The sequence below is a fragment of the Pseudorca crassidens genome, chromosome 3 (genome assembly GCF_039906515.1).
Source record: "Pseudorca crassidens isolate mPseCra1 chromosome 3, mPseCra1.hap1, whole genome shotgun sequence".
Taxonomy (NCBI): domain Eukaryota; kingdom Metazoa; phylum Chordata; class Mammalia; order Artiodactyla; family Delphinidae; genus Pseudorca; species Pseudorca crassidens.
This window is the reverse complement of record NC_090298.1, coordinates 165,947,428-165,963,119: the sequence shown is the minus strand read 5'-3', so window position 1 is coordinate 165,963,119 and position 15,692 is coordinate 165,947,428. Positions and strand designations below refer to the sequence as shown.

Sequence of the window (15,692 nt, the reverse complement as noted above, 5' to 3'; positions counted from 1 at the left end):
CCTGTTTTATCCCTTCTGAAATAGTTTTACCACAGTTTTAGATATATAGGAGCTGATTCATTGGACAGTTTCTTCTATTTTTCTGGAGCTTCTTTCATTAATTTATCTTTCCTCATAAACAGGGTATCAATCATTGAAACCCACTCTGATCTCTTGGTTGGAACAAGAGATGATTTGAGGACAGCAGAAAGAAAAGGAGTCCTCCAAGGTGAGTGATTCCTGATCAGTGAAAATTTCAGTGTCTTTGGAATAATAATGAGGAAACTTGTAAAGATGTGCTTTCTCACAGAAGGCTGAGGTCACTGGTCTCTGATGTTTCAGGATATATTCAAGTTGTCATATGTATGTACTTCACATTTACTCACAATTTCTTATGAGCTCACAAAATGGTTTGTTCTTTCTTTATTTTAATATAATTTTATTGAAGTACAGTTGATTTACAATGTTATGTTAGTTTCAGGTGTACAGCAACTGATTCAGTTATATATATATATATATATATTTTCATTCTTTTTCAGATTCTTTTCTCATATAGGTTATTACAGAATACTTAGTAGAGTTCCCTGTGCTATATGTTCGGTCGTTGTTATCTATCTTATGTATAGTAGTGTGTGTATGTTAATCCCAAGCTCCTTATTTATCCCACCCTCCCACATTTCCCCTTTGGTAACCATAAGTTTGTTTTTGATATCTTTAAGTCTGTTTCTGTTTTGTAAATGAGTTCATTTGTATCATTTTTTTAAATCAGATTCCACATATGAGTGATATCATATGATATTTGTCTTTCTCTGTCTGACTTACTTCACTTAATATGATAATCTCTGGGTCCATCCATGTAACTGCAAATGACATTATTTCATTCTTTTTTACAGCTGAGTAATATGCTATTGTACATATGTACCACATCTTTATCCGAAATGGCTTGTTCTGTTTCTTTTTTTAACTTTATCATTTTGATGTAGGCTATTTTTCCTAACATTCCTCTTTTCCTTCACTGATAATATTCAGGTTTTTTTCCCCATCATATTTAATTTTCATAGAATTCTTTTTAATCAGGTACTGAATTTTGACTGCATTCCTATCATTGTTAAATATTTGGCATAGCCAAACTCCTCAAATCTAGTATGTATGTATTGATATTTTTAGCATCTTTAATTTGGAAGCCAATACAAACGAGTATTATTATTTTTAACTCCTTCAGCCTCCTGTTTCTTTCTACAAACTCTTACATTTATTATTTTTTTTATGGGAAATGCAACTTAAAACCAAAGGCTCAGCAATTCAGCAGGATAATCTTGGGGGAGAAACATCTGTTGGGATGGAAACAGTAACATTGGTAAGTTTAAAACATCATATTTCTCTTTTTCCACATTCAGAAAAGAAAGGGAATTTCATTTATAGCATGAGCACAAGTGATAGATGTTTGCAATAGGTGGCAGTCACCAGGGGAGAGCAATGTCTATGGTGAGATACTCTGAATAGGTTGAATTTGGGGATATCCTAAACCTAGCTTGATACTTATTGCTTCAGAGTTCCCATAAGTCCTCATTTCCACATATGTAACAGGACATTTGAGATTTTACAACAATCCATGAAGCTGTACAGGATTATTTGAAGGTTGGAGTAGATGGAACATCATTCTGGCAGAAGGATTCCATCAGTCAACTTGAAAGAAATCAACAGGGCAGAGGTGTATGAATGTAGTAGAAATGGTAAAAGTCATCTTCATCGTTGTAATGATGTTTCAAGTTTGAGATGAGTAGGATCAATTAATGAGTCTGAGCAATCTTTGCATCATCATTCATCTATCCATCCACAGGCAAGAATGCATAATGGATGGAAACTCTGTAACTGTGAGCAATATAGGAAAGACTTCAATGAACACTTGAGCCTTAGGACAGGCAGGAGAACTCAAAATGGAGGCAACACTTACGAGCATAATGAGTATGGAAAAAGCTTCCTTACTCTGCAGAAGAAAACCTCTACGGTTGTGAAGCATTTTGTGTTTAATCACTGTGGAAAAGCCATCATCCTGACTCCAAATATTGTGGACAGGAAAACCTGCATGGGAGAGAAAGCCTTCGAATGCAGTGATGGTGAGGAAGCTTGTGTGAATCAGCCTTCTCTTCAGGCACAAGTAGTAACTCAGAATGGGGAAAAACACTGTGAACAGAAGGAACATGGGAGAGCTTCTGTTCACTCCACAAGGCATGGTATACATGTACGAAATCACACCACAAAAAAAAGTTATGAATGTAAGGAGCGTGGGAAAGTCTAAAATATCATATATCCATTAAAATTCACATGGGAACCCAAAATGGAGAGAAACCCTATAAATGTAAGGAATGTGGGAAAGCTTTCATTATAGCTTATGAACTTAAGAGGCATATAAAAAATCTCATACTGGAGAAAAGCCCTTTATATGTAAGGAATGTGGGAAAGCCTTCATTAGAGCTGATCACCTTAGGAGCCATATAAAATCTCATACTGGAGAGAGGCCCTTTATATATAAGGAAAGTGGAAAATCCTATTTTTATCCCTTATTCTTTAATGATCACATGCAAAATCATAGTGAAATAAAAGTGCATAAATGTAGGGAGTGTGGGAAAGCCTTCCTTACTTCCTATAGACTTCAAGAACATATAAAATCTCATAGTGAAGAGAGGCCTTTTCCATGTGAAAAATGTGGAAAATTCTTTAAAAGTTTTTCATATCTTAAGATTCACAATCGAATTCACACTGGAACAAAACCATATAAATGTACGGAATGTGGTAAAGCCTTCATCAGGCCTTTTGTACTTACTGAACACATGGAAACTCATGCTAGAAAGTTTTTATGTGAAGATTGTGGAAAACTTTTTGTCAAATCTCAGTTTAGGGACCATAGAACATCTCACATTGGAGATAAGCCCTTTCTATGTGATCAGTGTGGAAAATCCTTTAAACATTCCTTATACCTTCATCGTCACAAGACAATTCACTCTGGAATAAAACCTTACAAATGTGAGAAATGTGGGAGAGCCTTCACTTGGAAATCAGACCTTTCTAAACATGTCCAAACTCATGGTGGAGAGAAAGAAACCTGAGGATGTAAACAATGTGAGAAATCCATCAGTTATTCCAACTCCTCAGGAAAAACTCACCCTCTAGCAAAATCCTATAAATGAAGAATATGTGAGAAGGCCTTCAGTTCTCTTTGTTCATTTGTCTTGTAAGAAATCGCTTTGTCTAACTGATGTCAGGTATGTGGGAAAGCCCTCAGTTGCCCTGATACACTTGACGTGAAAAGAGCACACTGGAGAGATGGTCTTCAAGCATAAGGAATGTGGGAAAGCCATCCATCTCACAACACAGCCTGTTAGGGCTCACAGTGAAGCCATACTATTAAGAAACATGGAAAGCACTTTACTGTTTGCTCAGGGAAATATGAAAGATCTTTCAATGCAGAGGAACTCTACTGATATAAGATTTCTGGAAAACTGTACATCTCTTGAGTACTTTGATGTTCACTTGTGATCTCACTGTGGAGAAGAACATTAGGAATGTGAGAAATATTGTAGAGTCATCATTTTTTTCCACTAGATTGTTGCTCATGCTGAATAAACATGGGGTGATTCACAGGCAAGAGAAACAGTGTAGTAAATATGGGAAATGCTACCCTGAGTCTGAAATCTTAGGGTTTCTGAGAAAGGATACTGTTCCAGGTGGTCCCAAAGATCTATTTTGAACATTTTTCATTTGGCCGTGACCTTTCCTGGGCAGTGATATGTCTTTCCCTCATCATCAGGCCAGGCCAGTCTAGTTGCTACATTTTCCAGGTCACAACCTGGCCAAAAGTGGGCCTACAGGATTCACACTTAGGGCCCCTGTTTTTTCCTGTTGGATGGACCTGGTCTTATATTGTGAAGACAGGAACTGCTTGACTATGTATGAGGCTCACCAAGTCCATCTACATCAAGTCCCAATGGCCAAAGTGGAGGATATAGTACATCTCTGTAAATCTTGTAAATATGGCTTTGTCCTCTCTCACACCTGATCCTTTCAGGGTCAGGGTCAAGCATGGGATGAGTGGAGAGGAAGTGAGATTTCATCTACTAATGTGAGACACCCTGATTTCCTGACCTTTGTGGGAGAACAACACCCCGACACCTGTGCAGGACATTCAACCTCAGGCCTTGCAGGAAGAGGGTGAGATTGTTCCTTTTCACCCCTATATTTAGCTCCACACCCATGCAAAACAATCATATCATGTGTCTGGATCAAGCATTGTCTGCTGTAGGTGACATGTCCTCCCTCTGGGTTTGTCCTCCAATCCAAGTGCTTGAAAAGTGAAAAACTCATGTGACTGGCTGCTCCTGATAATGTGCGCTGCTTGATGCCATGACTGGCAGTTCCTGAAGGTGGGCTTTGGGTTCAGACACAGACAAATGACTAGTACACCTATTATTCCTCTTAAAGATGGCTTTACGGAGGTTCGTCTCTCCTCAGTTACTCCCCAATCTTTGTCACCGCTGGGAATTACAGAAATTGAACAGGATCTGTCAGGATTTTTTTTTTTTTTTTTTGCAGTACGCGGGCCTCTCACTGTTGTGGCCTCTCCCGTTGTGGAGCACAGGCTCCGGATACACAGGTTCAGAGGCCATGGCTCATGGTCCCAGCCGCTCCGCGGCATGTGGGATCTTCCCGGACCAGGGCATGAACCCGTGTCCCCTGCATCGTCAGGCGGATTTTCAACCACTGAGCCACCAGGAAGCCCCCTGGATTTTTTATTGGCTCAATTCTACCAGCTGTCAGTAATGTCCTCAGTACAGGTGTACCAACTGCACCATTATTGCCACCAGAACTAGCCAGTCCCTCATTTATGTGCCACCAATGAAGCCAGCTACTGCATTACCAGGTCTGATGCATTTACCAGCAGGTATGCCTAACCTCTGTGCCCTCCCCAGTCTTAAGCTTTCTGCACCCCACATCATGCCAGGTGTCAGTTAGCCAGAACCCAGGTTCTGCCTTCCTAGGACTTTATCTAATAGTAAAAACCTCATTTCAGCCTCTGATGAAAGGTTACACAGTTCTCATGCTCGAGCAGCCTTGGGTTACATCGTGTATAGCCAATCAGGGTACAGCTTATTTTTCTTTTTTTTAATATTTATTTATTTGGTTCTGCTGGGTCTCAGTTGTGGCAGGTGGGCTCCTTACTTGTGGTGGGTGGGCTCCTTAGTTGTGGCATGCAAACTCTTAGTTGTGGCATGCATGTGGGATCTAGTTCCCTGAACAGAGATTGAACCTGGGCCCCCTGCATTGTGGGCGTGGAGTCTTAACCACTGCACCACCAGGGAAGTCCCCAGGGTGCAGCTTCTTGATGACACTTTCTTGAGGCTAATCAAACCATTGTAATGATAATCCAAATCAAGCTTAAAACAAAGCCTGGACTGGAATTAACCTCTGAACCTTCATTTATACATATTAATATATGGAGTGACATGTCATGTTTGGTTCCTTTTTGTGTATGCATATTGCTATTTGGCCTATCTGTTGACCTCTTTAATTATTGGCAGTGACACTAATTATCAGCAGATTAGTCTTAACTCCCTTGAATGCAGAGTAATGGATTATATACTAGCCCTGGATGACATTCTGATTTTCTGGAATAAGACCTATATTTCCAGTAGAATTTGTTGCAGTTGCCTGAGTCTGAGACCTCATGGGTCATGTTAGAGGTTTATATTCAGGTTGGCCTCATTCTGCTGCTTCGACTCCTAGTGATAGTGTCATCAACAAGTGCTCACTGAGATCCACGAAGCAGATTTCATCCCAGCTTTTGTTCTTCAGTGGCTGACCAGATGTCATTTGCATGTGAAAATTCTCCATAAGCCAAGTTGACGTGTCAACCAGGAGTAGCTTATTGAAGACCCTCCTCCGTGCATCGCTCTTGCCCCTGCTCATCATGTTGTACATGTGAATACAAGGCTCTGACCCCTTTTTTTCTCAGAATTGAGAAACGCAGTGAGGAGCTTGGAAAGACGACATCATCTCTCCCATTGAGACAACAAGCAGGCTTGGTTCCTGCTTCAAAGAAACAAATAAATTCCACAACCTCAGCATTGCTCTCCTGTAAGACAACCCAATGTAGTGCAGACTCGACATGGGCCCTCTGTGTCACCCCTGAGAGACTCAGGGACAAAGAGACAAAGGGAACCAATACAAATAGGCTAACTTTCCTTGGAGGAAGGGAATAATCAAGTCACTGGTCCAAAAGTATTGGTGATGGAGACGTGGCTTCCTGGAAGAGGCAGAACAGTAGTGGCCAGGCTGGGTGGAAAGACAGAAACACATCTGGAATCCAGTAATGAAAGCTCTTCCCCAGACATTCGCCCATGTTTGGGGCAAGAAGAGGGAACAAGGATCCCTGCTGTCCTACTTCTTAATGAGGCTCAACAGTAAGTGTATCAGTAGTTATATCAGTTTGCGTTTCCTTAATTTCTCAATCTTATAATACCCTTAATTTTTTTTTAGTTTATAATTTATTTTTTGGCTGCATTGGGTCTTCGTTGCTGCGCTCAGACGTTCTCTAGTTGCAGCAAGTGGGGGCTACTCTTCGTTGCTGTGTGCGGGCTTTTCATTGCAGTGGCTTCTCTTGTTGCGGAGCATGGGCCCTAGGCCCATGGACTTCAGTAGTTGCAGCACACCACCTTGGTAGTTGCAGCACCCAGGCCCTAGACTGCACAGGCTTCAGTAGTTGTGGCACATGGGCTCAGTAGTTGTGGCTCGATGGGTTAGTTGCTCCAGGGCATGTGGGATCTTCCCGGACCAGGGATCAAACCCATGTCCCCTGCATTGGTAGGCGGATTCTTAACCACTGCACCACCAGGGAAGTCCTATGCTTAATTTTTTTTTTTTTTAAAGAAGATGCTGGGGGTAGGAGTTTATTAATTAATTTATTTATTTTTTCTGTGTTGGGTCTTTGTTTCTGTGCGAGGGCTTTCTCTAGTTGTGGCAAGCGGGGGCCACTCTTCATCATGGTGTGCGGGCCTCTCACTATCGTGGCCTCTATTGTTGCAGAGCACAGGCTCCAGCTGCGCAGGCTCAGTAGTTGTGGCTCACGGGCCTAGTTGCTCCGCGGCATGTGGGATCCTCCCAGACCAGGGCTCGAACCCGTATCCCCTGCATTAGCAGGCAGATTCTCAACCACTGCTCCACCAGGGAAGCTCTATGCTTAATTTTTTAATGTCACTTTATACACAGACATTATGTGGACTTTAAAAATACCTACGTTTTTGCTATCCAATCTTAAAATCCTTTTCTTTTACTTGGAGCATTTACTGTATAATATAATAAATTACTAATAAATTTGGGTTTGTGTCTATCTTATTTTTTCCATATTTATCTCATTTTCCATCTTTCTCTACATTGTTAGTGTATTTTCATGCAGATGATTTAACTGTCGATTATTGAAATTTATATGCTCCACTACTTTTCCTTTAGTTGCTACCCTGAAACCTTTTAAATTAACGTCTTTCATTGAACTCTTTTTCTTTTTTAATTCATTGAAGTCTTTTTTTTTTTTTTTTGTGGTTCATGGGCCTCTCACTGTTGTGGCCTCTCCCGTTGCGGAGCACAGGCTCCGGACGCACAGGCTCCGGATGTGCAGTCTCAGCGGCCACGGCTCACGGGCCCAGCCGCTCCGCGGCATGTGGGATCTTCCCAGAATGGGGCACAAACCCGTGTCCCCTGCTTCAGCAGGTGGACTCTCAACCACTGCGCCACCAGGGAAGCCCTCATTGAAGTCTTAATACCGTTTCCCTTGTACAAAGTGTACTGGGACTTGTGAATACTGCAATGCCCATTGTCAACTCCTCAGCAACACACTGACCCAGAGACCCAGAAATCAGTCTGTAGTCAGAAGAGCCACAAAACAGGCCCAGGTGACAAAAAGGACCAAGTTCCCCCAGAGAAGTGGCAGAGCCGCCCCTGTCTTATGAGTGGTTATGTTTGACAGGGAATGGATACCCCAGTGGGGAAGTGCTCAGTATCATCAGAAACAGTGAAATTAGTGCACTATTATGAGGTAAACTGACCACCACCATAAGGGGACACAACTGTGGAGACTGACTGCATGATTGCCCCACTGTGGCCAAACAGTAATGATGATGGGAATGGCTGTGGCTGTTCCCCAGCTTTCCTGGGTACTTCATGTTGGCCTTTTCTATCCCAGACGACTTTGGAGCTGGCTGTCTGCCTCAGCCCCCAGTGGTGCATCCGTTGGGTTTCCCATTGGCTTTGTCCCCTGGCCTTTCTGGGACCCTGCAGTCAGTGCAGATCTGGCCCTTTCTTCACTCTTTACCCAGACCTGCCGCTGTCACAGGCAGCTGTCTTCCTGCCTCCTTCTCTCCCTCTGACTGCCCTGTCACTTGTCACATAACGGGTGGCCTGTGGGTCCCTGGTGATGGGGACATTATATAAGACGTTATTGCCCCTGAGCAGTATGTCTTTCCACATAACAGCAGAAAGTCATCTCTTTAGTACAGGAGCTTTGAGGCGAGGAGTGGGGAAGATTATTCATTAGAGTGAAGGGCGGAACAGGGTCAGCTTTTGTTTGTGCTCCATGAGGGGAGGAGAGATCTGCACCCTGAGCTTCTGAACCAGTTCACTTGTGACCCATTGGAACACAGCGCCTTTCACCATTACGAATCACTTTCGTCAGTGGAATCAATTTCATCATTCTTATCTCAGTGTTCATGGAAAAGTTAAGGGACAGGTTGGGGATATCTTTGCGCCTGAATCTATCACGTCTTGTCTCTAGAACAAGGCCCAGAGTTCTTGGTCACGGAACATGTTTAGACAGGTACACCGTTCAGCCCATGGTGACTCTGGGGGCACCAGGCCCCTGCGCTGGCCTGGAAGGCCATGTGATGCCTCAGCAGCCAGGCAGATTGGAGCCCAAATATCTACAAGGGCAGCTCCAGGAGCTACTGGGCTCCCCTCAGCTGGGAATACAGAACACTGTATTGTGTGGGCTTCTTCCTTGAAGCACTTCTTGGTGGCTGATTGGTGTCAAAGCCCACCTTCCCTCCCCAACCACCGGCTCTCAGTGATGTGTGTCTGATGCTCTCCCTGCATGACCCACTGCATTTGGCCTGCCCTCTGGTGCCTGCCTGGGAACAGGGTGCTTCTGTTTCTGAATGGCTGAGGCAGCTGTGCTTGTGAGGCTACTGACCTCCCTGTGCCGGCCACCTACAGGACTGACCCTGCACGTGGGCATTTAAAAATACTGTTTTGGGGTTTCCCTGGTGGCACAGTGGTTGAGAGTCCGTCTGCCGATGCAGGGGACACGGGTTCGTGCCCTGGTCCGGGAAGATCCCACATGCCGTGGAGTGGCTGGGCCCGTGAGCCATGGCCACTGAGCCTGCGCGTCCAGAGCCTGTGCTCCACAGCGGGAGAGGCCACAACAGTGAGAGGCCCGCGTACCGCAAAAAATAATAATAATAATAATAAATAAAAATACTGTTTTGTGTTAGGTGTTTTGTTCAGTGTTTTAGTCTTTGAAATGCCAGCTAAACAGTTTGTTTTTTTATATTCACTTTTTTTACACTCTACATTTCTCCATTTGGGGTCTGAGTTTAGTAGTTTAAAAAAAAAAAAACTAGCCTTTTTTAAAAATCTGACTTTTGGGGCTTCCCTGGTGGCGCAGTGGTTGAGAGTCCGCCTGCTGATGCAGGGGACACGGGTTCGTGCCCGGGTCCAGGAAGATCCCACATGCCGCCGAGCGGCTAGGCCCGTGAGCCATGGCCGCTGAGCCTGCGTGTCTGGAGCCTGCGCGTCTGGAGCCTGTGCTCCACAACAGGAGAGGCCACAACAGTGAGAGGCCCGTGTACCGCAAAAAAAAAAAAAAAAGAAAAAAAAGAAAAAAAGAACCAGTGAGTAGGAGATAAAAATATTTTTTCTGCTAAATTTTAAAACAGCTAAATAAATATATTTAAAATGGAAATGGTCTACCATTTGGCTGAGTGAATCACTGTCATTGGAAGGACTAATAGAGGGTGAAGGATATCGACCTCAAAGTGGAATCATAAGTGATGGCTAGCTGAGGTGCCATTTGGCTGTTCATTGAATGTTGCTTTTGCCTCCTTCCCCAGCAGACGCACCAGCGACATGGGAGCAGGAAACCATACAGGAGTATCACAGTTCCTCCTCCTGGGCCTCTCAGACGATCCTGACCTGCAGCCCCTCCTCTTTGGAGTGTTCCTGTCCATTTACCTGGTCGCTGTGCTGGGGAACCTGCTCATCATCCTGGCCATCAGCTCAGACCCCCACCTCCACACCCCCATGTACTTCTTCCTCGCCAACCTGTCCTTTGTTGACATCTGTTTCATCTCCACCACTGTCCCAAGGATGCTAGTGAACATCCAGACACAGAGCAAAGGCATCTCCTACATAGGGTGACTCACTCAGGTGTATTTTTTTTTTATTTTTACTGTAATGGATAGTTTTCTCCTGACTGTGATGGCCTATGACTGGTTTGTGGCCATCTGCCATCCCCTGCACTACATGGTCATCATGAACCCCCGCTTCTGTGTCCTCCTGGTTCTGATGTGTTGGCTCGTCATTTTCTGGGTTCCCCTGATTCATATTCTACTGTTGAGGCAGCTGAACTTCTGTACTGGCACTGAAATTCCACATTTCTTCTGTGAACTGGCTCAGATTCTCAAGGTGGCCTGCTCTGACATCCTCATCAATAACATCTTCTTGTTTGTGGCCACTGCCCTGCTGGGTGTGTTTCCCCGCATTGGAATCCTCTTCTCTTACTCTCGAATTGTCTCCTCTTTAATGAAAATCTCCTCTGCAGCGGGCAAATATAAAGCATTATCCACCTGTGTGTCTCACCTCTCTGTGGTTTCCTTGTTCTATGGGACAGGCGTGGGGATCTATCTCACTTCTGCTGTGACCCATTCTCCCCAGAGAAGCTCCATCGCCTCAGTGATGTACACCGTGCTCACCCCCAGGCGGAAACCCTTCATCTACAGCCTGAGGAACAAGGATGTGAAGGGGGCCCTGGGAAGGCTCCTTGGTTTAGGTACCACTTGTCTGTGAGGGGCCACTGGCCTCAGAACTAAGTGGACACTGTGGGCTGCAAAAACAAATTTTGTGAATTTATATCTCCTGATTTTCTTTTCCCTTAAAAGACATGCTTCATTTCTTCCATTCTCAAAGCAATTATGACTTTGCTTTTATTTGTGTTTGTATTAGTTTCTGCTCAACACCCTCCTCAGTAATTCCTTTTGACTTTTGCTTCCTATTTGCAGCCCATACATTTCCATCTTGGGCTGGGTTTCTTACAGCCATTCTGGCGATTTCCAACATTAGATTTGAAGCACTTATACCACGTATGGCATGGTTTCCCCCCAAATTATCCTCTCAAATGTTCATGTTCTTCATGTTAATTTTTCTGTGTGTTTGCTTTTCTCTGGAAGAAATGGAATGAAAATCACACAACAGTCATAACCAAAGTGCTTCACATACCAAGGCTGTTCTTGTTCTGTGTACATTTTATGTTATCTTGACAAAATTTCAAAAGGTGTTTTCTCTCATTTATCTCATTTTTCAAACAGATTGGGAATGGAATAGAGTCTACCCTGAAAACCTAACACTATGCCCACATTCCTAACTTTGCTATCCAACATTTTCCTGAAGACTGTGAGATTTTCAGCTTCAAGAGTGGGAATCTAGTTTTGAGTTAGTTTTTTCACATGATTCATAGAAGTATATAGCATAGAATAATTATGAGATATTGCTTCATTCTTTGCCTTCTTTCTTCCTCCCTCCCTCCCTTCCTTTCCTCTTTCTTTTGTTTTGCTGGACCTTTATTTGCTATCATTGCTGTTTTAAGATATACCCCAATATCCTAAAACATCTAATAATGAATGCAATAGAATAAAACTTGTTTTCTCTTGTGGCTTATTTGGGGGGAGGGCACTCTTTGGAGGTGCCAGCAGGAGTGGTAATCACACACCTGTGGAGTGTTTTCAGAACTTAGTCCACTTTTTGAGAAGAATATTGATAGAATTGAGTCTGCAGCAAAGGGTGGAGTGGTAGAAGCTGTCAGCATTTCTCCTACATTCCCTGGGATCCCTTCACCATCCCCACTGCACAGCAGCCTGACTGTCACTGTCAGCACCAGGTAGAACCTAGTTTTCCCAATGTGTGACGGCAGACCTGACAGAGAATTATGCCCCACGAGGGACAGTTCTTGATGGACAGGTGTGGGGTATACTGTCTTCTTCACCCCTTAGCTGGGATCATTCTGAAGTTTGGATTTTGTGCCATTTTCCAGAATTTCCCTACAGGATGAAAACTCTGCTCACTCGTGTGCAAGCTAACTTAAGATGAGCTTTATTGGATGTGTTTTCTGCCCTGTATCACTTCCCTTTTCTCTAACCTATGTTCCACGGTCCTTGCTCCTTCCAATAATGTGCTTTGACATAAATCCTTGATTCGGCACCTGCTTCCGAGGAACCAAAGCTGAGACACGTGATGAAGACTATTAAGAATATCCAAACAATACCATGAATGGAACAAAGGACTCTGGGGGCAAAAACGACAAAAACAAACACAAAACAAATACTGGGTATATAGTAAGATCTTCAAATTACTGGAAAATCGTAATTTATTAGTAAGGAAAAACATATTCAGTGGGGCTTTAATTGAATTTGATTCCACTAAGTTTAATCCATAGTGGGTTTTTTTAATTTATTTTTTTCTGCAGCAGGTTCTCATTAGTTATCTATTTTATGCATATTAGTGTATATATGTCAATCCCAATCTCCCAATTCATCCCACCACTACCCCCCGCTTTCCCCCCTTGGGAAAGAGATATTCAGTGTGGCTTTAATTCAATTTGATTCCACTAAGTTTAATCCATAGTGTTTTTATTGCCTACTTCATATGAACAAAACTGGGGACCAAAGAGGTAAACATGTTGCAATTCAGAGTGGTAACCATAATAATATTGGTGTGTAATAATGCATGCTGAAAACAAAGGTAGAACTTTTCAATTCACCTTGAGTGAGTCCAGAATAAAACTTTTAAAAATTTATTTAATAGCTTTATTGAGGGATAATTTATATATCATGAAATTCAGCCATTTAAAGCATAAGGGCAATAGTTTTGATAAATTTTTACTTATGCAATCATCACCACAATCCAGTTTTAGAACATTTCTGTCACCCTAGAAAGTTCTCCTGTGCCCAGTTGCAGGTAACATCAACTGCCACCTCAGTCCTAGGCAGCCACTTATTTGCTTCTGTCTCTATAAACTGGCCTTTTCTAGCTATTTTATATAAATGGAATCATACAATAGATGATCTTTTGTATCTGGCTTCTTTCACTTAGCAGAATGATTTTTCATAGTTATCCATGTGAAAAACACACATCAGTATTTTGTTCCTTATAATTGTAGAATAGTATTCAAATGTATGGCTGTGCCACATTTTGCTTATCCACGGATATTTGGATATTTCCAGTTGGTCAGTAAACCTGTTCAGACACACACACCCTTCACTGATGTGCTGTATTCATCCTGTGGTGACTCTTGGCACTCTGGGTCAGAGGGAAGGTCTGGAGGCCATGTGATCTACTCAGGACACCGGAGTCCGAGGCTAAATCTGCACCCAGGGCTCCGGAGCGCCTGGCCTCACACCTGTATGCAGACAATTATTGCAAATATTTTGGGTATTGGAAGCTATCCTTTCAACTGTAATTTTTTGAGATCTAAACACAAATCAGTTACATCTGATGAATATATAATATCCAGTGAATTTTGAATACTTCATATGAAGGATTTAAATAGCTCCACTACCACTTACTATGTTGAAATGTTTTGGGTATCTTGGGTTAAATAAAATTTATTAAAAATGACCTCAGGGGCTTCCCTGGTGGCGTAGTGGTTAAGAATCCACCTGCCAATGTAGGGGACACAGGTTCGAGCCCTGGTCCGGGAAGCTCCCACATGCCACAGAGCAACTAAGCCCATGCGCCACAACTACTGAGCCTACACTCTAGAGCCCGCAAGCCACAACTACTGAGCCCACATGCCACAACTACTGAAGCCCGCGCACCTAGAGCCCGTGATCCGCAACAAGAGAAGCCACCACAATGAGAAGCCCGCGCACTACAACGAAGAGTAGCCCCCGCTCACCACAACTAGGGAAAGCCTGCGCGCAGCAACAAAGACTCATCACAGCCAAAAAAAAAGAAAAAAAGAAAAGAAAAAGATCTCAGTTATTTCTTTTTGGTTTCTTGTGGTTATATAAAAAATTTAAAGTCTATATATGGCTTACACAGTAAAAACTGCTGCTAGGCATTATGAAGAGAAAAAGAGTGAAATATTTTATTCAGTTGACCCAGTTGATGTTCCCATGAAGGAGCTTGGAGAAGCCTGGAGGCCTGTATCTCCTTTTAAGTTCTTCCCTCTGGCATTCTCCTTTAATCTATCAGCAAATAATTAAGTTATGTCCCTGTGCTAGGAACTGAGAAGACATGAGGAAGGTATACAAAAAATGTATGAGGCCTAGACGATCCCATATGATGTAGGAGGTAGATAATAAAGTAATGATTAATATATCAGTTCAAAAGTGATATGAGGGAAATGAAGGAGGCAAGAAAATAAGGAAGGTCCTACATACACACCCACAGTGGCATAAATATTCTGGGGCAGATAAAGGCAGGACAGGAAAGTAAATATGGACTATTACACCTTTAACCAAAAAAGATTAGAAATACAATGTCAAGATTTCCCTGCAAAAACCACTCTGAATAAATCTTAACTACTGTGAAACATGAAGAAAATCTTAGTTGGGAAAATCCAATTGAAACAGGTCTGCTCTCTCCCTCTCATCTTTGCAGAGGGCAAATGCCAAGTCAGATGTTCTCCAATATCTGTGTATTTAATGGGTCTCCTCAATGTGAATCTGCTCAGAGAACTACCTTTGGGTATTATTTATTAGTTCTTTTGTTTTACTTTTATTTTTTATTCATTTATCCCTCAGATTTCCTTATTTGATATCTTTTAACATTCTGTGGTTTAAAGGTCAACTCTAAATGTTTAAAATAATTACAGAAACACAATGAAAAAATGGGCAGATCTAACTAGACATTTCCCTAAAGAAGATATACAGATGGCCAAAAAGCAAATGTAAAGATGCTTAACATCACTAATTTTTAGAGAAATGCATATCAAAACTACAATGAGGTATCACCTCACACAGGTCAGAATGGCCATCATCAAAAAAATCTACAAACAAGACTGCAGATGACTTGATACTATACATAGAGAATCCTAAAGATGCCACCAGTAAACTACTGGAGCTAATCAATGAATTTGGTAAAGTTGGCAGGATACAAAATTAATGCACAGAAATCTCTTGCATTCCTATACACTAACAACAAAAGATCAGAAAGAGAAATTAAGGAAACAATCCCATTCACCATTGCAGCAAAAAGAATAAAATACCTAGGAATAAACCTACCTAAGGAGTTAAAAGACCTGTACTCAGAAAACTATAAGACACTGATGAAAGAAATCAAAGATGACACAAACAGATGGAGAGATACACCATGTTCTTGGATTGGAAGAATCAATATTGTGAAAATGACTATACTACCCAAAGTAATCTACAGATTCAATGCAATCCCTATCA

At 42.4% G+C, this 15,692-nt stretch overlaps 2 protein-coding genes across 2 annotated transcripts in view; both read left to right on the top strand.

The window, feature by feature from the left end:
* LOC137222505 (zinc finger protein 177-like) overlaps positions 1 to 15,692 on the top strand; it is a 79,904-nt gene that overhangs the window by 48,870 nt on the left and 15,342 nt on the right. Inside the window, exon 12 of the transcript XR_010942474.1 lies at positions 123 to 208. The gene's annotated coding sequence lies outside the window, so the exon portion shown is untranslated. The remainder of the gene's footprint in view (positions 1 to 122; positions 209 to 15,692) is intronic.
* Positions 215 to 11,934, top strand: LOC137222507 (olfactory receptor 7D4-like). Its single transcript, XM_067733874.1, is given in 3 exon segments — positions 215 to 1,336; positions 4,046 to 4,188; positions 10,134 to 11,934. Coding segments are annotated over 3 exon segments (1,182 nt in total). The 5' UTR covers positions 215 to 1,252; the 3' UTR covers positions 11,089 to 11,934.